Here is a 25,000-nt window from a genome sequence, read left to right as displayed (position 1 = left end):
CCTGGCCGCACGGTGACAGGTGGAGGGTCACCAGATCTAGCAACAGAAAACAGGATGCCCACCCACCTCAATTTGAATTTCCGATAAAGGGTGAATGTCTGTTTTTGTTTTTTGTTTTTTTTTTTTAGCGTAAGTAATATTTGCTCTTTAGCTGAAATGCAAATTTAACGGAATGTCCTCTCTTTTTTCTGGCAGCCCATTCTCAGGTGGGATGGGTTTCTCCGTGAAGTCGGGCAAAAGCAGGGGCTTCTGCGTGTACTCGGGAAATGCAGGGACACTCGGGAAGTGTCCAGCCCACAAGGGAATTGCAGCCACGACCACCTCCCGGTGTGCAGCCAGGAGGTTAAGAGCACTGGCTTAGAGCCGCGCGGGTCTGGATCCAAGTCTGGGCTTCGCCATGCAGCAGCTGTGTGACTGGGGACAAGTCACTTAACCTCTCTGAGCTCACTTCCCGTAGGTGCATAAAAGTGGGGGCTGTTGTGAGGATCAAAGGTGCATAAAATGCCGGGCATGACGGTTCGTGGCACGCAGTAAGTGCTTTGTGACAGCCTGCTCCCCCTTGCTCGCCAGTGAGCGCTCTTTCCCTGAGAGACCGTAGGGAGAGCGGGTGGCGGACCTTGTGCAAGGATGTGCTCTGGGACCATAAATCTTACAAAGAGGAGGTTGGGGCCGGGAAGCTGAGACCCAGGCAACGAGGTGGCGGCCCCCAGGCTCGTTGGTTTCTTGAAGATCATTTCGCGGGAACTCCCTGTCCATTCCCGTTACCCACAACAGCTTGAGTTCACGAAAGAGAGGCTTTTCTTAAGAGGCCAACGAGAACGTTGACGGTAGGGACGTTTGTGTCTTTTGAGCAGGGGCTGTGTTTGGAAAGCACACAGGTGTTCACTGTAGCCCCGCCCAAGGCTTAGCCGGAAGAGGTTAGCGTCGGGGGATCGGGACGTGGGGAGCACGGTGAATAGTTGTGGGTGCGCCCTGGCTTCAGGTCTGGAGTTCAGCGGAGGACATGGTTATGAGGAAACGGGGGTCTGAGTCTGGGACAGCCTCCCCCAGGCTCTTGGTGGGTGTGGGGACCTGAGCTGCAGGGCATCACGAACAGGCTAAGTTGGTCTGGAGAGGGGCTGACCAACCTTTCCCGTAAAGGGCCAGGTAGTAGGTATTTGAGGCTTTGTGGGTCTGTCTGTGTTGCCCCTACTGGGCTCTGCTGTTGTGCAGAAGTAGCCACACGTGATGTGTGAGTGGGTGGGCGTGGCTCTGTACCAATGGTTTATTTATTTTTTTGTCTTTATTTATTTTTGAGAGAGAGAGAGTGTGAGCAGGGGAGGGGCAGAGAGAGAGGGAGGCACAGAATCCACAGCAGGTTCCAGGCTCCGAGCCGTCAGCACAGAGCGCGACGCGGGGCTCGAACCCATGAGCCGCGAGATCGTGACCTGAGCCTAAGTCGGACGCTCAGCCGACTGAGCCCCCCAGGCGCCCCTGTATCAATAGTTTTATTGACAAAAATTGGCCTTTCTGTCCGAAGGCTGTAGTTTGCTGACCGCTGGTCTAGGCCATTCTCACTTACAAAGTGAGTGATTTGGCTTTACGGACTTTCTGGGAGGTAAGAGTTGCAGTACGGCTGTAAAGACGGGAACAGAGCTCATGGAAGGGAGGGCTTTGCTGCGAACAGCCACCCGGCCTGGGAGTAAGTGAGGGCTCCAGGCCCGACCTGGGGACAGTGCGTCCTCAGAGCTGACCTCCCTAGGCCCATGCCGGCCCCTCAGGCAGGACTCAGGAGGGACCCCTGTGCCCCTGCAGGTGTGGAGAGCAGCCTGCGGGTGACCCGCTGCCACCAGATCCTGCAGAGCCTTCCAGAACACAACTACGCCGTCCTCCGCTACCTCATGGGCTTCCTGCATGAGGTGAGGGGGCTAAGCAGGGCCCGGGGTGGGGAGGCCCCAATTCCGTGCCTGGCCCAGGCGGCCCTTCCTGCACCTGGTGCCCACACAGCCCGGGGTCTGGGGTCTCCCCCAGCCTTGTTACACCGCTCCCTGGCCCAGAAGACTTCAAGGCCTGACCAGGGAGCAGCTCCATTTCTGCACCTGCCCCTGCTGACCGGTCACATGCCTGGCCGCCCTCGGTTACAGATGGGACCTTCTTTTTATTTCTATTTTTTTAACGTCTGCTTATTTTGAGAGAGAGCATAGGCGGGGAGGGGCAGAGAGAAGGAGAGAGAATCCCAAGCAGACTCCACGCTGTCCTGACGCGGGGCAGCCGCAATCAAGAGTCACAGGCTCAACCAACTGAGCCACCCAGGCGCCCCACGTTGCGTGTAGAGATTGCTTTAAAAAAATTTTTTTTTAACGTTTATAGATTTTTGAGAGCAGAACATGAGCAGGGGAGGGGCAGAGAGAGAGGGAGACACAGAATCCGAAGCAGGCTCCAGGCTCCGAGCTGTCAGCACAGAGCCTGATGCGGGGCTCAAACCCACGAGCCATGAGATCACGACCTGAGCCAAAGTCAGACGCTCAACCAACTGAGCCACCCAGGCGCCCAGGATTGCTTTTAAAAAATAATAAACTATTTCTCAGAGGCCAAAAACTAAGTTATTGCCCTAATTTTCTTTCTACTTGTTTTTCATCTGCTGGAGGTGGATTGATTTCCCCGTCCTCCACGGCACTGACGTTAAAACTTCCCATGGGGCTGGGTGCTGTGTAGCATTGGCCCCGGTGGGCTCCTGCAGGGGCTTGGGGGCCGCTGTCCTCACCAGATCCAAGGGGGAGGGGTTCACCGGGTCATGCCCCACCCCCTGTTCTCTGCTCTCCCATGACCCCCGAGGTTCTGCCATTGTCTCTGCTTCCGATTGTCAGAGGTCCCCAGGACCCTGGAGGCGAGGGGTAGATCAGGCCTTCAGATGGGCCCAAGTGGCCCCCCTGCCCCCGACTGGCCACGTGACTTCGGGAAAGTCCCCTGCACCTTCTGGGCCTCCAGTTTCTTCATCTGTAAAATGGGTGATGCATCCTAACTTCATGGGGTTGTAATTGCTGTAAGGCAAGTTCGCCCCCTCCCCTGCTGCCCCCGATCCTCCGATGACCCCTGCCTGCTCTTTGGCCTTGACTGTGTCCAACTCGCTGGCCAGAGTGTGGCTATCAGAGAGGTGGTCTGGCTGGGTGACACCAAAGGCCAAGCTTGCACCCATTGTGCTAGAGACCCCTGTCCCCGAGGGGGCCTCCCGAGTCCTCTGGAGTGGGAGAGAAGGCTGGGGGTGCTGAGGAGATCCAGGAGGAGCTCAGAGACGGTCAGAGCCCGAGGTCTCTCAGAGCATCAAGACTGACTGCTTTCGGGGCGCCCGGGGGACTCAGTGGGTTGAGCGGCCGACTCTTGGTTTTGGCTCAGGGCGTGATCTCATGGTTTGTGGGTTTAGGCCCCGTGTCGGGCTCTGTGCTGACGGTGTGGAAGCTGCTTGGGATTCTCCTTCCCTCTCTCTCTCTCTCTCTCTCTCTGCCTCTTCCCTGCTCACTCACTCTGTCTCAAATAAATACAGTTAAAAAAATTAAAAAGTTAAAAAAAAAAAAAGACTGCTTCCTTTTACAGGTGGCGACACCGAGGCCCAGAGCTGGGAGGTGGCCGTGCAAGGCCGTTGCACTGAACCCACAGTCACGTCCCTTGTCTCATGTGTGTCCTCCAGGTGTCCCGGGAGAGCATTTTTAATAAGATGAACAGCTCCAACCTGGCGTGTGTCTTTGGGCTGAATTTAATCTGGCCATCCCAGGGGGCGTCCTCCCTGAGTGCCCTTGTGCCCATGAACCTGTTCACCGAGCTGCTGATCGAGTACTACGAGATGGTCTTCAGCACCCAGGAGGCTCGCGGGGGGCTCGGTGCCGGTGCTGTTGAGGCAGGGGAGCGGAGTGGCCCCGTCTCTAGAGGCCGGCCACCCCGACGGCCTGGCCTCGCGCCCCGTGCCTCCGCGGCCCCTGATGGTGCCCGGGAGACTCCTCTGGTGCTGGAAGCGTCACGCTGAGGCCCATCTGTGCGTGCTGTCGTCGTGTTTTGTAAACTTGCCATTAAACAAACTTCTCGTGAACCTTCTAGTGAACGTCCAGGGTTCTGCGCTTTGCCCCTTGTGCGTGGTCCCTGGGCTGTGGGCTGGGACAAGATGACGGACCTACCAGGTTCGTAACCACGGCCTCAGCGGAAATGGGAATTTATCAGTCAGGGCCTCCCGTCCGGCCTCGACTGTTGCTGTCATGCCGGGTGGCAAACTGTAACTTCGGGTCACAGCCGTTCGTTATTGTCCGCGGGTGAGTGGGGAGCTGAGCGGTTCTTCTGCTCCTGTCGGGCTGGCCAGAGGTCACCTGGAGGGACGCAGCTCCCTCAAGGGTGTCGCATGCCTTCGGCAGGCGGGGCAGGGGCCGGGGTCGCTCGTGTGCGGGCAGGGGGCCATCACGGGTGCAGGTGGTTTTCAAGCTTTGGCTGGTGGTGTGGATACTCACACCCGTTGGCCAGGGCAAATGTCATGTCCGAGGCCGGGGTGACAGTGGGAGGGCTCTGGGACGTTGTTTAGCAAAGGGCGGCCATGGGGGGGGCTGGGGGATTGGGGCCTGCTGGGGGCTCCTGGTCGTGTTCCGCCTCTGCGTTGGGAGACGCGCGCTGTGTTTCCCGCTTGTATACGGCAGAGAAAGGTGGTTCCGCATTCCCAGCACAGAGCCCCCCAGATTCACCCCGATTGGACTGGCTTGGGCCACGTGCCCACCTTGACCCTCACCGTGGTCGGGTCTGTGCCGATTGCCCTGGGCCTGAGTCGTGCACCCCACCCTGGGCTGGGGTTAAGGACGGGTGGCGCCCCAGATGCGTCAAGCCCGGCTTCCGTCACAAACACCACAGGCTGGGGGCTTACGCGACAGACGTTTATTTCTTACAGGCTGGAGTCCAGAAGCTCGAGCTCTGCAGGCCCACGCGGCTGGCTTCTGTCGAACGCCCTCTGGCTGGCTCGCGCACGGCCACCTTCTCGCAGTGTCCCCACCCGGAGACAGAGAGAGCCCTTTGGAGTCTCTTCGCAGAAGGACACTAATCCTGGTGGCTCAAGGCCCACCCTCGTGACCTCATCCAACCTGAATTACTTCTGTAAGGGCCCCGTCCCCGGTTACAGCCGCCCTGGCGTTCGGGGCTTCAACGTACGGGTTTGGGGGTGAGGGGGCACAAACAGTGCATCCGTAGCACCAGACGGGATGGTGACAGGTCGCCTGCCACCCTCCACCGAGCGTAAGCCGTGTGTCAGGACTGCGTCAGGGGCCCCAAGCTCTTGCTGCATGGAGGGGGGGAGGGCTGTCAGGGAGCAAAGGATAAATGTCCGTTGCACATCCCCCCAGGCTGTTCAGGCCTGGGATGGGGTGCTGACCCCCGACTGAGCGATGCCCCCGGGTGCCCGTGTGGGTCCTGGGGTCTCCCAGGAGAGTGGGTGCCTCCCTCACCTCTCCCTCTCTCTTCTCACTTTCACGGGGTTAATCCCCCTCCCTGAGCTGATGTGCTTGGCTTTGCTGTCTTTAAAGAAGGGGCCGTGTGAGCTCGGCCAGTACCTCCCAGCACCTGCCAGTGGACGGCTGACCCCTCCCACTGAGGACTGTTTGGACCCACAGAGTCCACAGAGACACAGGGACCCACAGAGAAACGGAGCCATTTCTCTGACCTGGATTCCGGCCCTTGTCAGGGCTGTAGCCCAGCGTCCCTGGGCCCTGGCCGTCCATCCGGTTCGCAGGGATGTTGATCCCATTAAAGCCTCTGGAGCAGAGGGGGTGGGGATCCCCGGATGCTGCGAGGGGGTCCCTGCTGCTCCCTGAACGCCTTCCCTGGGAGAGGAGGGCTCTGTGGCCTCAGGTCGAACGTGGTCACAGGTGAGGGGACAGACACGGCAACGCGGGGCCACAGGCCGGCGACAGGCAGCTGCGATCCACTGGGTCCCTGCTCCATAGGGGCTGGTTCTCGTCTGCTCTCACCCTTCACCGTGCTCGGTCCATCCTGTTCTTCTCATGCCCTCGGCTGACCCCGGCCAAAGCGACCCCATCACACAGCTTGGAAGGTGACCCTGGCTTCACTTTCTGTTCTGCCACAAAGCCTTTTCTCTTTTCCTTCTTCTTTTTCAAATTCGACCCTCCAAGCCCTGACCGACCACAGTCAGGCACAGAGAGCCCAGAGCAGACCCAAGAGACCTCCGTGGCCTCCAGGGAGGCTTCCTGGCCTCTGCCCCCCTGTGCCTGGGAAGGGGTCTTGTGCTCATGCACTCCAGCACAACCCCAGAAAAGCCTCCGGGTTCTGTTGCCAGGGAAAAACAAAAACAAAAACAAAAAAACCACCCTGAAATAAAAATGATGGCTCCCTTAAGAGCACACCGCTGTGAACAGCAGAATTAACAACGACATTAAATCAAATCTCGTGCATTATGCAGAAGGGTTTACAAGGTGACGCGCGTCTGTGAAATATATGTCTCAAATTTCCTGACTCCGAGAGGTGGCCCCGAGACGTGTCCCTGTGGCTGCCCTGATAACAGTCTCCCTTTCATAAACGACAATTGCGGAATCTCGGCTTCGGCACAGCGTGGCCTTGTCACCCTTCCTTGTATCAAAGCACGATTTCCCCCGTCATTTCCGCGGCAGAAGAAAGCGATCACGGTGGTCATGTGTTGGAGACACGTGTGGTGCATTTCATCGTAAAACAATGAGTTGTGACGCGGACCCGGGGACTCCAGGGTGTCTCTGTTGACAGGACGTGGGGAATACATTGTTCAAACATTCACTTTTGCAGAAACGGCAGAGGTTTTTAAGTGACCCCGGAGATTAGGCAGGCTGCCCAGATCTCGTCGCTGATACCCACGATGAATTATTGAATGCCGTCCATAACATAAAAGTCGGCAGAATGCACGCGGTCGGTCGGTCTGCCCCGAGGAGAGCCACGCCGCCGTCACTGGGGGAGCAAGGACGGGGCACCTCGCTTCTGTCACCAGCTCAGATCCACAGCTGCGTGGCCCCGGGCCAGTCATTTTGCCCAGTCAGAAGGTTCAGCTTGGGTTTCTTTCTGTCCCCCGCCGTAGGGGTGCGAGCGGGGTGCTGTCCCCTCTGCCGTCCATCCCGTGTGCTTCTGAGCACCTGCTTCGAGCCAGGGAGTGACAGTCTGTCAGTAACAGAGACGGGTAGGATGCGCTTCCTGCCTTCCCAGGGCTGGCGGACTAGTCGGCGAGTAAATAAGCAACGAAACGCACGAATCAGCGTGTTTCAAGCCAATGCAGTGTGCACGGGACCCGGGGAAGTGTGGAGAGCGGGTAAGGGACAGAGGAGCGTGTCGTCTCACCTGACCTGCGGGCAGCCGAGGGTGGGGATCTGCCCTGACGTGGAGAGGGTGGAGGAGGAAGGACAAGTTCTGCTGGTTTGCGAACAGACAACCCCGCTGTTGTAAGAACAGCTGCTCAGAGCGGGGAGAGAACTGAATGACAGAAAGTATGGAACGAGAAGGTGAAATCGCTCGGAATTGTACCGCTCGCACATAACCACTGTTAATATTTTGAGGCGTGGGCTTTTATGTGCTGCTGGGAGAGCTGTAAATCGGCACACTTTGGAGGGCAACTTCGCCAGATGGTGAGGCGAAAGCTGGCCCAGCAATCATGCGTCTGGGTGGAGAATCAAAGAGTGTTAACGGCAGTGTTCTTGTCCCTGCGAGTGGCCAGCTGTGGCCCGAGTGTCCGTCGGTAGAAGAGAAGACAGATAAAGGAGTTACGTCCATGGGGCCGAAGGGTAAAAATGAACGAATCGGGTCGGTATGGCTCGACACGGGTAGATCTCCAAATAGTACATCGAGAGGGGAAAACATCGGAGCATGATAAACACAGTGTGTTATCACTTGTGTGAAGTTCTAAGCATCCCCGACCCTATTTCTGTTCATAAGTTGTACAGTATTGCACTGTTTAAAAAAGAGCCCACTTGGGGCGCCTGGGTGGCGCAGTCGGTTAAGCGTCCGACTTCAGCCAGGTCACGATCTCGTGGTCCGTGAGTTCGAGCCCCGCGTCAGGCTCTGGGCTGATGGCTCAGAGCCTGGAGCCTGTTTCCGATTCTGTGTCTCCCTCTCTCTCTGCCCCTCCGCCGCTCACACTCTGTCTCTCTGTCTCTCAAAAATAAACATTAAAAAAAAATTAAAAAAAAATTAAAAAAAAATAAAAAAGAGCCCACTTGTAAGTAATCTCTACACCCATCGTGGGAGCTGAACTCACAACCCCAAGATCAAGAGTCGCACGCTCTAGGGACTGAGCCAGCCGGGCGCTCCGGTATTAGGCTTTTCTGAACAATATACGTAGAAGACGGATTCTTAAAAAGTGAATAGGTGGAGATGTGCCAAATTCCTCAGGAGAGAAGCCAAGGGGCTTTACAGCTCCTACAAGACTCGGCCTTTCCACAGACGACATCTATGGACTCGACGAAATACAAAAGAACAAAAATAAACAAAAAGCAATGACTTGACGGCACTGGAGAGTGAACAAGGACAGAGTCTGGAGGGGAGGCCACACTTGGAAAAGCGAATGGCACAGGGTGAGCTTCCGTTACATGGCTTTTAACAACCGAGCCAGGCTGAAGCCGGCACTTGTGTCCGAGTGGCTGTATCTCCGGTAGAAATCTGGCCTTTTTGGCTGGGAGAACAGGACAGAGTTTGGGACGACAGTCACCAGGAAGCGGGGACGGGGTTCCACCCAGGAGAGAAACAGCTCGGGAGAGGCTAAATCGCGTGCATCAACTCCGCCCAAAGTTCTGCTTGATCCCTGAGCCACTCCTGTGCGGGACAGACACCAGCTGTGGCCAAAAGACCCAGCCTGCAGCCTGACTCCCAACGGAAGCCAAAGCCTCTACAACATAATAACAACGTCTAGCATACAACGAGAAATCGTTATGTGAACGACCAGGAAAATGCAGCCTACTCTAAGACAATCAACAGAGACCAAGGTGTTAGCAGTAACGACCAGGATGTGAAAACAGCGATTAAACACCTTCTCAAGCACATAAGGGCAAACGTGCTTACAATAAATGCAAAAATAGGGCGACCGGGTGGCCCAGTCAGAATGGTAGGCTTCAATCCAACCATGTCCATAACTATTTTCTTTACATTTTTTTTAATGTTTATTTTAGAGAGACAGAGACAGAGAGACAGAGTACACGCAGGGGAGGGGCAGACAGAGAGGGAGACACTGAATCCGAAGCAGGCTCCAACTCTGGATTTCAGCTCAACATCATCTCACGGTTTGTGGGATCGAGCCCTGCATCGGGCTCTGCGCCAAAGGTGTGGAGTCTGCGTGGGATTCTCTCTCTTCCTCTGTCTGGCCCTCCTCCATTCACGCTCTCATTTGCATGCAATTAATTAATTATGAATTAAAAAAGAAATGCAAAGATTAGAAGTCTCAGCAAAAAACATAGAAATCCTAGGAAACAAAGGGGGAATTCTAGAAAACCAAATACAATACCTGACAGTACAAGGGGGGGGGGGGCCACTAAAAAGCAAGATAGAAACACTGGTTCTGTTTACTAGGAGAGTAGAGATGACAAAAGAAAGTCAGTGACCTTGAAGGTAGCCTAATAGAAATTACCCAATCTAAAGTATAAAGAGTCAAATGGGGTGCCTGCATGGATTGATCTGTAGAGCATGCAACTCGTAATCTCGGGGTTGTGAGTTTGAGCCCCACGTTGGGCCTAAGGATTACTTAAAAAAAAAAATAGAGTAAAAGGATTGAAAAATATGAACGGAGGCTGAGAGACCTGCGGGACAATATCAGAATATCTCACAAACACGTAACAAGTTCTGGAGGCAGGAGAGAATAGGACACAAAAAGTATTTGAAAATTAATGGCTAAAAGTATTTCCAGTTTGGTCAAAGACATACGTTTTCACATTCAGTCATCTCCATGAACCCCCAAACTGGATAAAATACAAAGAAAACGACACAGAGGCACCCTATAGTGAAGGTTCTGAAAACCAAAGGTAAAGAGGAAATCTTGAAAGCTTCCAGAAAAAAATGATACAGCAGACCAGCCGTTGGGTGCGGCGGACCTACGAGCTGAAACTATTTAGGCCAGAAGACAGTGGAATAAGGTCTTGTTCCAATACAGTAAAGGAACGATAATAAATTGCCCAAAGGAGGGGGACAGTGCGCAAACCACAATTCTCGGTCAGTCAAAAATATTTTTTTTTTTAATTTTTTTTTCAACGTTTATTTATTTTTGGGTCAGAGAGAGACAGAGCATGAACGGGCGAGGGGCAGAGAGAGAGGGAGACACAGAATCGGAAACAGGCTCCAGGCTCTGAGCCATCAGCCCAGAGCCCGACGCGGGGCTCGAACCCACGGACCGCGAGATCGTGACCTGGCTGAAGTCGGACGCTTAACCGACTGCGCCACCCGGGCGCCCCTCAATAGTTACTTTCTAATGTTAACGTACTACGTTCTACAATGAAGATCAGGGCAAATATTGTCAAAATGGACATAAAAGCAAGACAGGACTATATGCACTTTAATTATTTATTTAGGGAGCACAAGTAGGGGAGGGGCGGAGGGAGAGAGAGAATCCTAAGCAGGCTTCGTGCGCAGTGCAGAGCCCGATACGGGGCTCGATCCCGTGACCCTGGGATCACGACCTGAGCCAAAACCAAGAGTCAGATACTGAACCGACGGAGCCGTCCGGGCTCCCCGACTGCGTGCACTGTAAGTATCTAGATAGGTTGGAGGTAAACAGAAGCAAAGACATATACCTGGATACATCAGTCAACGAGAATCGAGGGTGTCTACGTTACCAACGTATAAGCCGTTGCAATCTCGATCCGTCCGCTTTTGGCCAACTGCTAAATTCCGAGAATTAGCTTGTGTCTGGAAATTTTGTGAGGAATCTGGGGTTGTATTTTCAAACACAGCACCTGAGGCCGATCTGGACACACGCTGGCTTTGGAACCACAGCCCTCCACGTCTCTGTCATTTGCATGCACACGCACGGGTGTCTGGGTGTATGCGGGTCGGTGGGCATTTGGCCACTGGCTCTCTAGGGACACAAGGGCCTGATGTGTAGCCTTCGCCCATTTCCCTGCTGTAAATACGCCCACCACGGCTAATTGCAAACTACCAACACGAAGTCCCCAAACACAGAACTGGTCGGAGAGGCAGACGGGGACTTGGCCGGTGGCAGCCGGCTCCGGCCGAAACATCGCCGCCCTTCCAGGATGACCCTTTCTCAGCCGGGCCTCCCCTCCAAGACGGGCCAGTTCGGAGCTGCACTGTCCCGCAGGTAGGTGGGATCCCTCTGTTCTGTTTGGAAACCAGGGATCCTTGGGGGTGGGTGACGGGGCCTCGCCACACGGAGGCTGGCCGGTGGAACTGGCAGCCGCAGCCAGCACCCGGCCCTCTGTGCCCTGTGCGGGATCCTCGCGGGGGTCCTGTGGGGGGAGAGACCCCTTCCCGCCCCGTCAGCGGGGGCAGGGCGAGCGGCAGGTGCCTAAGTGGGGTTTGGCTCTGTGTGTGGGGTCACGCGCTCTGGTCGCAGACTTCTCCCCGGGATGGGCCCAGGCCTCCACGTGCAGAAATGCCGTCACCGGAACCCACCCAGGAACATCACCCAGAAACGGCAGGTGTTGTTTGGGGAGCCTGAAAGATGGGGTTGGGGGCAAAGCAGAGCTTAGCTTCGGAAGCTCCCTTCCCCCGTTGTGGGGCCACACAGGGCAGGGGGTGGGACTGGGCTCCCTGCCCAGCCTGCGGGGTCAGTACTTAGTTGGCTTGTGCTCCTTTGTCCCCTTGCACCTGTGCGTGGTCCCCTGCAGCCTGGGGTGCCGTCGGCAGCTCCCAACAGGCGAGGTGGCTGGGTCAGGAGCGTGGGTGCCTGCAGCTTGGCAGGGCGGCCTCCGTCTGACCCCCTGTGTCCCAAGAGGTGACCAGGGTCCAGCGGGCAGGGTAGCAAAGGTGCCTGGAGCCGCGGTGTGGAGCCACAGCCCGGGCTGAAGCCACTGGCTGGCCGTGTGACCTCGGAGTGCCACTGAAGTCCCTGCGCTTTGGTCCCCTCTGAGGGGCCGTCACGTGCCTGGGTGGGTCCGAGGAAGGAGCCGGGCGGGACGGGGCGGGCAGAGAGCGGGTCGTCGGGCAGGATGGCACCACAGTGTCTCCACCTGTGAGCTGCGTGGGGGCAGATGAGGCAAAGGGGAGAGTGCCGAGGGGCCCGGGGGCCAGGGGGCAGAAGCCACGGGAAGCAGATCTCAGACAACCCAGGAAGGGTGTCTGTCATGGGTTGAATCGTGTTCTCCAAAAAGAGGCTGGAGTCCCAACCCCCAGGACGAGTGACTGTGACCTTATTTGGAAACGGGATGACTAAGTTTGTGTGAAATCATGAGGGTGGGCCCTGGTCCAGTGTGACCTTGCCCTCGCAGAAGAGCCGCTCTGCCAGAGACCCGCACGTGGGACAAAGCACGGGAACGGGGGGCAGAGATCAGGGTGGTGGGTCTACGGGCCAGGGAACGCCACAGCTCGCCAAGTTAGAAAATGACAAGGACACGGGGAGACGGCCACCCAGGAGCTGGGAGCCTGCGACAGCTTCTGTCCCCCAGTCCCAGGGGGAACCAGCCCAACTGGCCGAGAATTCATTTCTGTTGTTTAAACTGTGTGGTCTTGGGAGCAGGGGCGGTGGGAGGGGTGCATCCAAATTTGGAGGGAATTCCTGTCCTGCTCTGAGGGTCCTGGACAACCCACCCCACCCCGCCACCCGTGCCTAAGCCCCTGCCTTTCGTGGTGGGAGCAAGGGCTCCCTGGAACCCCCCGTGGGATTGGAGGACAGGGACAAGGCGGAGCGTGGACCCACCCCCCTCTGCAGCTGCAGGGGCTCGGGCAGCCCCGGTCTCTCCAGCTTCCCGCCCCCACCCTCCACCCTTAGGGGCCGAATGAGCCTGGCAGCTGGACTGGGAGCCGGGAGCCTGCAGGGACCAGGTCCTGAACCAGGATGGAGGCAGCCCGCGGCCTGGCAGCTGCTTCTCGAAAGGCTCCTTCAGGGGCGCCTGGGTGGCGCAGTCGGTTAAGCGTCCGACTTCAGCCAGGTCACGATCTCGCGGTCCGTGAATTCGAGCCCCGCGTCGGGCTCTGGGCTGATGGCTCAGAACCTGGAGCCTGTTTCCGATTCTGTGTCTCCCTCTCTTTCTGCCCCTCCCCTGTTCATGCTCTGTCTCTCTCTGTCCCAAAAATAAATAAACGTTTGAAAAAAAAAAAATTAAAAAAAAAAAAAAAAAAAAGGCTCCTTCATTTAGTCTGCGAGTATTTACCGAGCTCCTGCTTACTGTGTGTCAGGCAATGTTTTAGATGCTGGGAATTGGTGAGTAAAAGCGACCAAGTTCCTTGCGTTTGTGAAGCAAAGTCAAAAAGGTGAATCACAGAAAGTTGTTAAAGCCTAAGGAATCAACAGGGAAGGAGAGGAAATGCCAAGTCTTTGGGTGACCGGGCGCAGCTGCACGGAGGGGGGACGGTGGTCGACTCCCTAAGCGAGTGCAAGCGGGGGAGCCAATCGAAGAGACAGCTGGGCACGCCGGGCAAGGACACGTGCGGCCTGTGCAAAGGCCCCGTGGCAGGAGCATGCCGCGTGGGTTCCAGGTAGAGCAGGGAGGCCGCGTGGCTGGAACACGGCGAGGAAACTGGAGAGAGGCAGGAATGCGGTAAGCGTGGCCCTTGTAGGGCTTGAGCTGCTGCTGGGCAAGATGGGCCGTGAAGCGGGGTTTCGGCCGAGGCCTCGCCTGCTAGCTGCTGGCCCGAGAACCGAGGCAGCGAGATGGGGGAGGAGCACGTAGCTGCGGTAATCCCAGTGAGGCGGTGGGCTGAGACCCACCCAGGTGACACTGGCGTGGGTGGGGCACACGGCCACCTCCCGCGTGTATTCCGAGGGCACTGCCGATGACCAGGGGCGGAGGGTGAGGCCGCTGGGGCGCTAGCCCGTGTTATCAGGACGGTGGCATCTCCCGGACCCAGGACAGGAGCAGGGGACTGGCCTGGCGGGGACAGACGCTTGCTGGTGCCCAGTGCGCTGGGGTCCGTGGCAGAGGCCCAGTCCGCAGGTAAGAGTTGGGAGCGGCCAGCATAGACACGGAAAACCAGGAGGCGGGACGGGGTCAGCCAAGGAATTCGGGAGCAGAGAGGTCAGAGCACAGACCGGAAGACCGGGGCTCTCGCGGAAGAGAGAAACTGGAAAAACCAGGTGAGCGGGGGTGGGGGTTGGGGGTGGGGGGTCCCGGAGTCTCCTCCAGCAGGAGGGCCAATGTGTCACCCGCTAGGTCTGGCCACAGGAAGGTCACTCCTGACCCTGAACTGGGCAGCTCCAGGGGAGCAGAGGCAGCCTGACCAGAAAGGACCCCAAAAGGTGAGAGGAATATAAGGAACTCAGAACAAGGGGGCTCTGAGACCCCAGCCAGGAGGGCGAGGGGCTCCCTGGGGGCCCCGGGGCTGAGACTGGCCAGGTTTCGGGGGCGGGGAGGGGTGTGTAGGGGGTGGTGAGGGATCTTGTGGCTGGGGGTCGGGCAGAGCGGCCTTGAGTTCTAGGCCCCGCCCAAACCATGTGATTCTGGGCCAGCCTGGAAACCGGACAGGACTGTCGGGGACCCCGGCCTGGTGGCCCAGCCCTCCCCCGTCTCTGGGCACATCGCTCAGTCCTGGGGCTCCAGTCGGCCGTCACTTCGTATCCGATCCCACCCTCGGCCACATCTGGTTGTCCAGAGCTGGGTTCCTCCTCACCTGACTGAGCCTCCCGGAGGCCCCTGGAGCTAGGACGTGGGGGGGGGGGGTCTGGCTCCCCAGTTTGGCCGCCCTCCTGAAAGGCCAAGGACTAAGCCCCAGGGTGGCTGTGGGACCTCGTGTGGAACAGAAAAGGCAGGTGCTGTCGATGGGCGGAGAGAAGCAGGAACCAGTGAGGGAGCGGGGTCCACACCGCACAGCGCCCGGCCTGGAGGGTTTCTGCCGCTGGACAGCCTCCGCCTGGTCCCAACAGGTGCACCTGCCACCTCTGGGGGGTGCCCACGAGCTCTCTGCTGCCCCCCTCCCTGGGGGTGGGCCCGCGGCAGGACCCCGCCGTTCCACTCCGCGAGTCTCCCCGCCCCATGTGCCCCCGGAGGCCTCTCTGCCGACGGCATGGTAACGAGAAGCACACGGCTCTGAAATCATCAGTTGCGTTTAATGCATCGTACAGAAGGAAAGCTACACGGGCATATTTAAGACAAACACTTTTCTCTATCCTCACTATGCACTGGACGGTCCTCCTTGGTCCAAAACGCTACGCCTCGAGACACGTCGGCAGCTACCCCTCCCGGGTCCAACCTCTCACATCCTCCCATTACGTTTTTTTTTTTTAAAAAAAAATGGAATCCGATCCATCCAAGAAGAAAAACGAACCAACAGAAAGGAACCTGAAGACATTTACATCGCAAGCCACGCGGTGACACACAATTGGCATTTAGAGTAACCAATATAGAAGACGTGTGTCTCACAGCTCACTTTGTTCATCAATAAAAGAATATAAAAATCTTGTTCAACCCAGTGTTGAGTGTATTAAAATAGATCTGTATCGTACAGCACAGTTTCTCCCGGAGTCGAGAAAATGACAGGAGGGACCACGGCAGCCCGTGGGATTCTGGCCAGCCTCCCTGCTCTGCACTCGTCGGCGTGCGCGTGTGCGTGTGTGTCTGGGGCCGCGTGTGCACGCACGCACGTGTGTCCGATGCAGCGCGGCACCGTGTGATATGCTGGGGTGGGAGCCCTGTGGCTTCCCCGACGCCTATCCCGTTGTGCTAGGCCCCTCGGGACCGGAGAAGCCGGAGGCGGGGTGTGACGACCCAGCCCAAGACTCGGGAGCCCTTTTAGGACGGCGTCCTCCGCTCTCACTAACTCAAGGAGGCAGCGAGAAAAGGGACCCTCGAGTCTCCAAAGGCCAAACCCTCCAGAGGCCACGGCCCCCTCTCCCTCCCCACCCTCTCTCCCCGCCCCCCAGCCTCCTTCTGAAAGAACCCTCTGGATCTCTCCAGGTTGGGAGTCCCCCAGGAAGGGCTTTTGCATTCGTACCTTGCAGCTGAGACTACCGTAAGCGGGAAAAGAAGTCCGCAAGCATCCCCCCTTCACATTAAATAGCTCACAATAAAAACGCCATACAAAAATGTAAAGTTATTTTTTGGCATAGTGTCTGTACTGGCAAGAAAAGAGGAGTGGAACACTTTATCGGCTCTTCGAGGGGAGAAAGGAAAAGGCTTCGGTCGTTAAGTTGAAGGATTCAACCCCAAGTAGAAAACCTGCCACGTGCCTCCCCTGCGTGCCTGGAGCCCAAAAAACTCCATGAGAAAAACACGTCGGCGGCAAAAGGAGTCCAAACGATCAGCTAAGGGAAGGAGCCTCGGGGGCACGCGGGGACCCTGGCAGGTGGGTACCGCAGCGTCCCTGGAGGGACCCACAGTGTAGTGTCTTTCAAGTTCAACAGCTGTGACTCTTAACGCTAATAATACTGACTGACAAGGGCCCGCGATCCGGAAGGCGCTGGAGCCCTGCGGCCTCGAGCCCCGAGCCCCGGGCCCCTACCTAGATTCGCTACCCACTGCTCGTCCCAACTACCCCTACTACTCAGCTAGGTCCCCGGCTCCCCTCCCAACCTCCTCTGCCCTTCTCTCCCCCGGGGGGCAGCACGAGGCCGGGGAGACAGCTGTGCCTGGAAGCCAGGGGCCCGGGCCAGCCCCCCAACGGCCGGGGGACGGACTGTGCGCCCGGCCGTCTCGCGCCCACCTGGCCTCCTGGGGTCCCGTCCGCACGTGGAGGGTAGGACTGCATCCCAACCCGTCCCGGTTCCTTCTCCCCTTCTTTCCTCCGTCTCTCTCTCTCTCTCTCTCTCTCTCTCTCTCGGTCTGGTTTTAGTTTCGTCTGAAATTCATAGTGTTTATGAATTAAGGCGGACAGAACCCTCAGGTCTGGTGAGCGGGGTCCCAGGAACCTTCCGTGGGTGTGAAGCCGGTCCCTCGGGGTCAGTTGTGCCCCTGGGGCTGCTGGAGGGCGGGGTGCATGGCTGCTGCCGAGGGCTTGGTCCAGGGCCCGGCCAGCAGCGGGGCGGGGCCGGTGGTCGTCATGGCAACTTGCAGCACCTGCTCGCCCTGTATCAGTCTCAGGAGGGCCCGCAGGCGGTCCAGGGATGTCTGGGTGCCCCTCTGCCGGGCCAGCAGGCTCGTCTTAAGCTCTAGGCATTTCTGTCAGGGGGAGAGAGGGGCAGGGGGAGGCTCTCAGAATTCAACCGTGCAGGCGTCCTGGGGGCCGCCGCCCTCTCGGCCCCTCTCCCCCCTACAGCTCCTCCCCTCCACTGCGGGGGCCGGAAGGACGCCGGCCAAGGGCCTCCCGCAGCGCACGAGAAATCCGTTTTAGAGTTCAGGGCTAGAAACGGCGTGCCTGTGCCAGAGCGTGGAACGTTCTCCCTCGTGGCTGTGGTGCTGCCTTGCTGACCACGTCTACCCCTCCTCCTCCGGGAGGAAGCTGGGGCCGGTTCAGCCTCAACGACAGCCCCTGCAGGAGACCTACGGATTGCCAGCCCGCTCTCTGCTCTGCTCCCACCTGCCGTGCTCTTGCCTCTTGGTGGGCTCTCTACGTGTCACGTGCGTAAGGCAGCCAGGACGGGCACGCAGGCTACAGCATCAGCCATCTGCTGCTCGGGGAAACCGCTCCTACCCCCTGGAACTGCGTCCCGACTCCCAGATAGGAATGATCAGAGAGCCTCTGCCCGGGCTCTTGAGAGATTAAATGAGATACCGCCTTTAAAGAGTTCCACTAGGGCCTGGCACCGCCCTCGCCACCATTATCCCCTCCACGACCTCAGCCATCACCACCACCACCACCACCATCACCATCGTCACCACCACCGCCACCATCGTGGCCATCGCATCATCACGACCACCACACTACAGGAGAGAAATCATCGCGTTCACATCACGCGCGAAGCGCCTGAGGCTCCGAGAGCTTTGCCAAAGTCCAAGAGCCAGGAAGGAGCCCCGAGCCCAACCGCTCAAGACCTGAACGTCGAGCGGATCAGAGCCGCACTCTGCCTCGCGGAGCGACGCCGGTGAGTCCGTCTTCTCCTGGGGCCTCAGGGACGGGACAGCGAAACCCTGGCCTGGTATCTCGCGGCCGTAAGGTCCCCCAGCCCCCTGCCCCGCACCCCCAGCGCACCTTCACCGCCGAGGCCAGGCGCCGGTCACACTCCTCCAGCTGCCGGAGCTCGCTCTGTAGCTCGCTGCCTCTCTGTCGCAGCTTCTGCTTCTCCTCTACCTTGACTAGGAAAGAGAAGGCCAGGTGAGCCAGCGAGCTGGGTGAGCAGAAAGGCCGGGCCGTGGGCGAGCGGGAGAAGCACGGAGAACCCGAGCCTACATCCTCCCGCAGAAGCCAGTGGCCGTGGCTGAGGACACGGGGACCGGAGATGCTCCCCCCCCGCTCCCACGGTGATGGCCCTGCACGCCGCACCGCTCCCAGGGTCCCTCTGCGCAGAGCCCCGGCTAGGAATGGCTGCGGACGGGCCCAGGGCGAGCCCAGGGGCCTGGGTGGGGTGGGAGGGAAGGGAGCAAGACTGTCTTACCTGTCTTGTGGGTGACGTAGGAGTGCACAATGGCCAGCATCCCGGACCAGGGCACGCCACTGTCTTTCTTTAAGGCCTAGAGGGCAGATGGGGAAATCAACAGGCAGACGGGCCAGGGCCTGCCTCGGTCTGGCCGCGCAGCGCTGGGGGGCGGGAGTGGGGGGGAGCAAGGCTCCCTGAGCTGCAGGTTCCTCAGCTGGGACGGGAGGGAGCCCGTCCCTCCTGCCTCACGGTCTGGCTCCCAGAGCTCCCCGAGGACAGGAGCCTGCGTATCGCCAGGGCCCCAGACGGTGCCTGCGGGGAGGAGGTTCTGATTTTTCCTGAATGAATGAGTATGTGAACGGCCACTGGGGTGTTCTTCCCTTGTGCCGGGCAGCCCCAGGCCAGCCGGGGGGGGGGGGGCAAACCGAGTGCCCGGTGAGGCCCCACCATCATGCCGAAGCGGGGAACAGAATCCTGTTCCCTCTGTCTTCCTGCAAAGAGCTGCGACCCCCGGGCAGTCCCAGTGCAGGGGCTGGTGGCACAGTGACATAGGGCCCACTGTACCCACCCTCTCCCTGGTTTATTCTGCCTACAGTTTTTCTCAGGGAGCTGATGATTCAACTATACAGCTGCTATGAAGCCTAGCGTTCTCTTTTTTCTTTTTAAACCTAATTCCATACGGTGAACAAGTCCAAAGAATCACAAAACCTTTGCAAAGATCATTTTCAATGACCACACAACATCTCACTGAGTGCACCCACTGGAATTAATTCCACTATCTCCTGCTGCTTTGAAGTAGGCTGTGTCTTTCCTTTGTAAGTAAGGGGCGAGGGGCTTCTTTGTGCCCAGAATCCTATCTGTATTTGGATTATTGCTTTAGACTGCGTTCCCCAAAGCTAGATTCTGGGTTTAAAAGATACGCACGCTTTTGAGGCTCGGACAAAATTCTGCACCGTCTAAGAGTGCCTGACTCACCACATCGCCACCGGAAGGGAGTGTTACTGTTTTTTTTGAACCTGATTGGTTTTCATTCGTGTGTCAGCAGGGAGATGGGACCTGCTAAGTAGTGCTATCGTTGTGGTCTGTGTTATCGGTCCAGCTCCACCCGGGAAGGAGTTTTGAGGCCAGAGCTGGAGTCACTGGGTCGTGCCGAGGCGGAGAAAGCCTCTCCCACGCCGGCCCCTCTGGTCACCCCTCCGCGGCCCGACCCGACCCGACCCCAAAACACAGTGTGAGCAGCTGCAGATGTTGTGCGGAGGGTCCCCGGGTACGGGGAGAGAGGCAGGGCGGGGGTGGGAGGGCCGGCCGCCCCGCAGCGCAGCCTCCTTACCTTCTGCTGGCACTTGGGACACACCCACACGCCCTTGGGCGCGGTCTTGAGGGGCGGGTCCAGGCAGCTGAGGTGGTAGGCCCCCGGGCAGGTGCCGCAGGGCTGCAGATTGGCCCCTTGCTTGCAGGCGGCACAGTGCTCATCGTGGGTGATCTCATTCTGAAAGAGAAGGGGGGGCGGGAGGCGGGTCAGTGGGGGGTGAGGGGTGGGGGTTAGGGGGTCCAGGTCAGCTGGGCTGGGAGGGAGCCGGACCCAGCTTCCGCCAGCGTTTCTCAGCAGCTCTGGGAGAGAGAGGGATAAGCCCGGAAGCCGGGAGGAGGAGGCGGCCAGACGCGGGACTCTAGGGCATCCCCCAGGCCACGTTCACCAGGGGTGAGGGTCAGGCGGGTGTGGCCCCCGCATGAGACCTGGTCCCCAGGTGCAGGTGGCGGGGCAGGCGGTCCTGCCGTGGCTTGGGAAACGGTCCCCCTCGGGTCCACACTGCACCCCACGTCGGGGGGGAGGGGCCGGCCAGCGCTCGCCACGCGTCCCTCCCACACGGTTTTCCTGCACGCGCTGCCTCGGGAGGCCCGGACTCACGGCGCTCTCCGGGCCCCTTGAGGGAGCCGCAGCCCGACCTGGCACCTCCGGCCTCCCGTGTGGGTTACCGCGCCCCTGTTTCCGCCTCTGTAACGTGGGCTAGCGACACCCGCCCCCCGGGCCGACTCGAGAGGAGAGGGCACCCCAAGCGCAGTCCAGAAGGCCTCCACTTACACACCTGCAGGGACAGGGGGCTCACTGCCTTTCCAGCCAGCCCGTGCCCGGTGCCCGGCCCTGACCGAGAGAGGAGCTCTTCCTAACGCCCTGCTTCCCGTGACCTGCAAAGTCTGAACGGTTTTCCACCACCCGCTAGAAACCCTTCTCCGTGCCAGCGACGTCGCTTCTCTACCTGTGTGTCAGCGGCAGCTTCCGACTTTAGAGCTGCGAGGGACCAGAGGGCTCCCATCGGGAACGACCCAGGCCACGAGGACCCTGGAGCCCAGGCCGTCCACGAGGGAGGGGGTAGCAGACCAAGGGCCCAGGGAAGGTGAGCCACTCGCCCGAGACCACTGAGGGAGCTGGAGACAGAAGCAGGGCCAGCATCGGGGTCTCCCGCCTCGAGGCCAAGGCCCCTGCGGGACTCTGGGGTCTGCAGAAGCGAGGCTCAGGCTCCAGGCGTCTCCTGTGCTCACGCTGGTCGGGCACAGGTGGCTGTGGACAGGCACGGCAGGCCACCAGCCCTGATCCGTGATGCTACAGGGTTCTGGTGGCAAAAAGCCCGGAATAATTGGAGTTTATACCCGTCACCTGCTGCTGCTTAGTGGCTTGGCCATTCTAGGCATGTAGGGACTAGAAAATTCTTTTAGGACGAGATCCAAGACTTACTTAAAAAAAAAAAAAAAGCCACTAAATAAATTCTGAGGCCATGCCTGCACATGAGGTCACGGCCAGCCTGTGTCCTGGGAAGCAGGGACGTGGTCTGTGCACGGGGGGATTGGGGTCTCACAGGATCACAGAAACGGAGCCGTGAGGGCTGAGACCCTGGGGGTTATTACTAAGTCTAGACCCTCGTGAGGTGGACAGTGAGAAACGGAGGGGACCCACTGCACCTAGCGTCACACTGGGGCCGAGAAGAGCCAGGTAGGGCCCGGCTGGCAGCCCCGGGATCAGCTGCCTCCACCTGGGCCTCCTTGGCTCCCGGGGTCCCTGCGTCCTCAGCTCGTGCTTGAACCCTGTGGGCTGGCCCTGGGGTGACGCCTAATGCACCACACGGGCTGGACGACGGCTGACGTGTTGTCGCAAAGCTCTCGGCGCTGAGGACGGAGCCTGCAGCCCCTCTACTCGGCTCCCGCCTGCCAGGAGCACCCACACCTGGACCGTGGAAACATGCCCCACCCCGCCCAGGCGTGACAGCGAGGGGACACGTACCTTCCAGCAGGGGTCCTCATTGGCTGGCACAGGGAAGAAGGGCGGAGAACATGTTAGTGGGCATTGGAGGAGCGCCGATCAGGACTGGAGGCCACGAGGCCCAGTATGGGCGGGGGGTTCTCACCCGGGACATGACGGGAGCATCACTGGACCCGGGACACCTGGGTCTCACCTGGGACGTGACGGGAGCATCACTGGACCCGGGACACTTGGGTCTCACCCCGGGCATGATGGGAGCATCACTGGACCCGGAACACCCGGGTCTCACCCAGGACACTTTGGTCTCACCCGGGGCATGACAGGAGCATCACTGGACCCGGGACACCTGGGTCTCGTCTGGGACGTGATGGGAGCATCCCTGGACCCGGGACACCCGGGTCTCACCCGGGACACTTGGGTCTCACCCGGGGCATGATGGGAGCACCACTGGACCCGGGACACCTGGCTCTCACCAGGGACATGACAGGGGCATCACTGAATCTGGAACACCTGGGTCTCACTCGGGGCATGATGGGAGTATCACTGGACCCGGGACACCCGGCTCTCACCCGAGACACTTGGGTCTCACCCAGGGCATGATGGGAACACCACTGGACCCGGGACACCCGGGTCTCACCTGGGACACTTGAGTCTCACCCGGGGCATGACGGGAGCATCACTGGACCCGGGACACCCGGGTCTCACCCGGAGCATGATGGGAGCACCACTGGACCCGGGACACGACAGGAGGACCACTGGACCCAGGACACCTGGGTCTCACCCAGGGAGTGACAGGAATAAGGGTCTCTGCCCCGGTCATGGCCAGGACCCACCGTGGGACAGGCAGGGAGCTGCCCAGGGGAGGGACACATCATTCCGGGAACCTCTCAAGGTGATTTATTTTCGACTGTTTCTTCCCCCCCATAACCACCCACCCTCCTTCCAGTAAGCGATGCCAAACCACACATTTAATGATCACAAAAAGTGGTTTTCCTCTTAGTTTCTGGGTCAGGGCTGTCCGCACATAACGCCGTCCAGGGGGAAGCTCAGCTTCGGTGTGTACGGGACAGTTTACAAACCGCGGTCACATCCGGCCCTTACGTCGTCACCCAGCTCGGAGTCCCGGCACCGCCACCCGCCCTCCTCCTCCCTACAGACGACGACAGGGCGAAGGGGGCCGGGGCGTGGCGCTGGAACGCACCATCCGCCGGAAACAACTGTCCCGGCCGCGGACGGGCCAGCCCCGCCCCACGGAGGCCAGGAGCGGAGGGCCACCAAAGCCACCAGAGCCACCAAAGCCGACCTGGCCCCGGCGCCACAGCGGCCGCGGCAGGAGAAGCCACGCCCCGCAGGCACTTACCTCTTGCTGTGACGAACAGGGGGCTGTTGAGATAGTTGGATGCCAGCCGTTTCCTCTGCAGGGGACACAAAACAAAAGAAAAACCGTCTCGCGGGGAGCCCTCCTCAGTGACCCTGCCCCTGCCCAGGGCGTACCCGGGACAGACTCCCCACCCAGGGCTCCAGAGGCAGAAACGGGGACGGACACCGGGGCTGCAGGGCAGGGGAGGGGCGGGCTGGCGTCAGCAAGGGCTCTGCCCTGCGGCAGGCGTGGAACCCAGGCCCGCTCCCCGCCGATACGTCCGCCTCACTCGGGAGGGACGAGTGGGGGACCCCGAATCGGGGCCAACCAGTAACAAGCAGCCACCAGGTTCCCCGTCCGTCTGCCTCCTGCACCTTGTCAGCTGGCTCTGGGGTCAGTTTGGGAGACGAGGGTATGAGGGACTCGCTCCCCAAACCTCACTTCTTGGCACGGGGCCCAGGAACCCTCGGTACAGGGTCGTCCCCGGCACCCAACATCGTGGAGACGCGGAGGCTTCCGGTACGTTCCGAACGGCGGCTTCAGCCACAGGCCGAGAACACACGACCGACTTTGCACCCGCCTCCCCCGTCGCGGTGGGGCTGTGCTCAGAGCCAAGGGCGAGGCCCCCGTGGCAGGGCCGCTCGTGGAGCCACAGCACAGATGTGTCCAGGGCTCAAGGGTCACGGCTGGGAGGCGGCTCCTGATTCCTTAATCAGGTCATCTCTGGCCCTGGCCACAGACTGGGGACACTGGGGTGTGGCTTCGCGCACAGAGCGGGGGACGGTTTCATCAGTGAGCACGGCAAAGGGAACGGGGCCCTTTGGTCCAGACAGCGGTCAGCACCTCCTTGCGTGGAGGTCAAGGAACAGCTCAGTGACATCCTTCCCAAAGGGCGCAGTGCTCGGGACACCACGGACCGGCTCGGGACATCTGGGGGGGGGGGGGGGGGGTCCCTCCGCAGGTGCAGAGGGCGGGTCCCTCACCTCAGTCTCCAGGAGGCCGCTGTAGGCGGGATTGGCTGTGCTTCTTCTCTTCCGCTCTTGGCGCTTGCTCTGGATTTCTGGAAAGACACAGACACAGCACTTACTGGATCCTTCCTGTCCCGGGAACGCCGAACGCTTCCGCTGCGAGCCCCTGGGCGGCCCCGTCCCCTCCTGCCCCGCATCCGCGCCCCAGAGTGGCCCCGGCACGGCTCCCTCTGGGGCGGACAGAGGTGCCGGCTTCCGGCTGGAGGGTGAAAGGTACCCACCGACAGTGCTGGTCCCCCGGGTGCCATCCCCCAGCCCGGAGCCGCCTCTCTCACGAACCCTGAGATCATCATAACCCGGGCCGAGGTCGGACGCTGAACCGACCGAGCCCCCCCAGGCGCCCCCAGGAGGGCTACTTACAAAAACCGTAGTAACAGTCACGAGTCTATCAGCAAAGCACCGTTAACGCAGCCCTCACACCTGTTCTGGCAAGTTGTGCGGGCAGCCACCGAGGCAGGGGGAGCCGGGAGGCTCTCCCTCTCTCTGTGCTCACAACCTCCGGCACTTGGGACACACGTCCCAGAAGGGACTGCCGCCCCCCCCCGCCGGCTGTCACCCCACGGTGCAGGCCGGTCCCAGCCCAGCCTGCCGCCGTGCGGGGTCCTTACCTTCCAAGTGCTCCGTTGTGACCAGGCCAAGAGCTACCATGAAGGCGATTTTCTAAGAGAGGGAAACGGAGAGGCGTTACCACCACCTTCCACGTCTTTCCAGTCATTCGACAGATTCGACAGGAGCACCTACTCATGGGGCTGGCTGATCTGTCTCGGGTCTCCTTC

At 59.6% G+C, this 25,000-nt stretch overlaps 2 protein-coding genes across 4 annotated transcripts in view; one reads left to right on the top strand and one right to left on the bottom strand.

Moving 5' to 3' along the window:
• ARHGAP8 (Rho GTPase activating protein 8) overlaps window positions 1–4,062 on the top strand; it is a 39,910-nt gene extending 35,848 nt beyond the window's left edge. For all 3 annotated transcript variants that reach the window (XM_040490585.1, XM_040490587.1, XM_040490586.1), the window contains 2 exons: window positions 1,795–1,898; window positions 3,665–4,062. In XM_040490585.1, coding sequence (XP_040346519.1) covers window positions 1,795–1,898; window positions 3,665–3,997 — 437 coding nt within the window. In that variant the 3' untranslated portion in view covers window positions 3,998–4,062. The remainder of the gene's footprint in view (window positions 1–1,794; window positions 1,899–3,664) is intronic.
• A 12,088-nt stretch (window positions 4,063–16,150) lies between these two features.
• PHF21B (PHD finger protein 21B) overlaps window positions 16,151–25,000 on the bottom strand; it is a 116,881-nt gene continuing 108,031 nt past the window's right edge. The window contains exons 7-14 of the mRNA XM_040491815.1: window positions 24,833–24,884; window positions 24,180–24,256; window positions 23,197–23,251; window positions 21,858–21,880; window positions 19,911–20,069; window positions 18,599–18,674; window positions 18,196–18,299; window positions 16,151–17,225 (exon numbers count right to left, since the gene is read on the bottom strand). Of these exons, the coding sequence (XP_040347749.1) occupies window positions 17,007–17,225; window positions 18,196–18,299; window positions 18,599–18,674; window positions 19,911–20,069; window positions 21,858–21,880; window positions 23,197–23,251; window positions 24,180–24,256; window positions 24,833–24,884 (765 nt within the window). The 3' untranslated portion in view covers window positions 16,151–17,006. The remainder of the gene's footprint in view (window positions 17,226–18,195; window positions 18,300–18,598; window positions 18,675–19,910; window positions 20,070–21,857; window positions 21,881–23,196; window positions 23,252–24,179; window positions 24,257–24,832; window positions 24,885–25,000) is intronic.

The sequence above is a fragment of the Herpailurus yagouaroundi genome, unplaced genomic scaffold, assembly GCF_014898765.1.
Source record: "Herpailurus yagouaroundi ecotype Mexico unplaced genomic scaffold, PumYag 182, whole genome shotgun sequence".
NCBI classification, from domain to species: Eukaryota; Metazoa; Chordata; class Mammalia; order Carnivora; family Felidae; genus Herpailurus; species Herpailurus yagouaroundi.
Note: the sequence above shows the minus strand (reverse complement) of the source record. Positions and strands in the feature narration are given on the sequence as shown.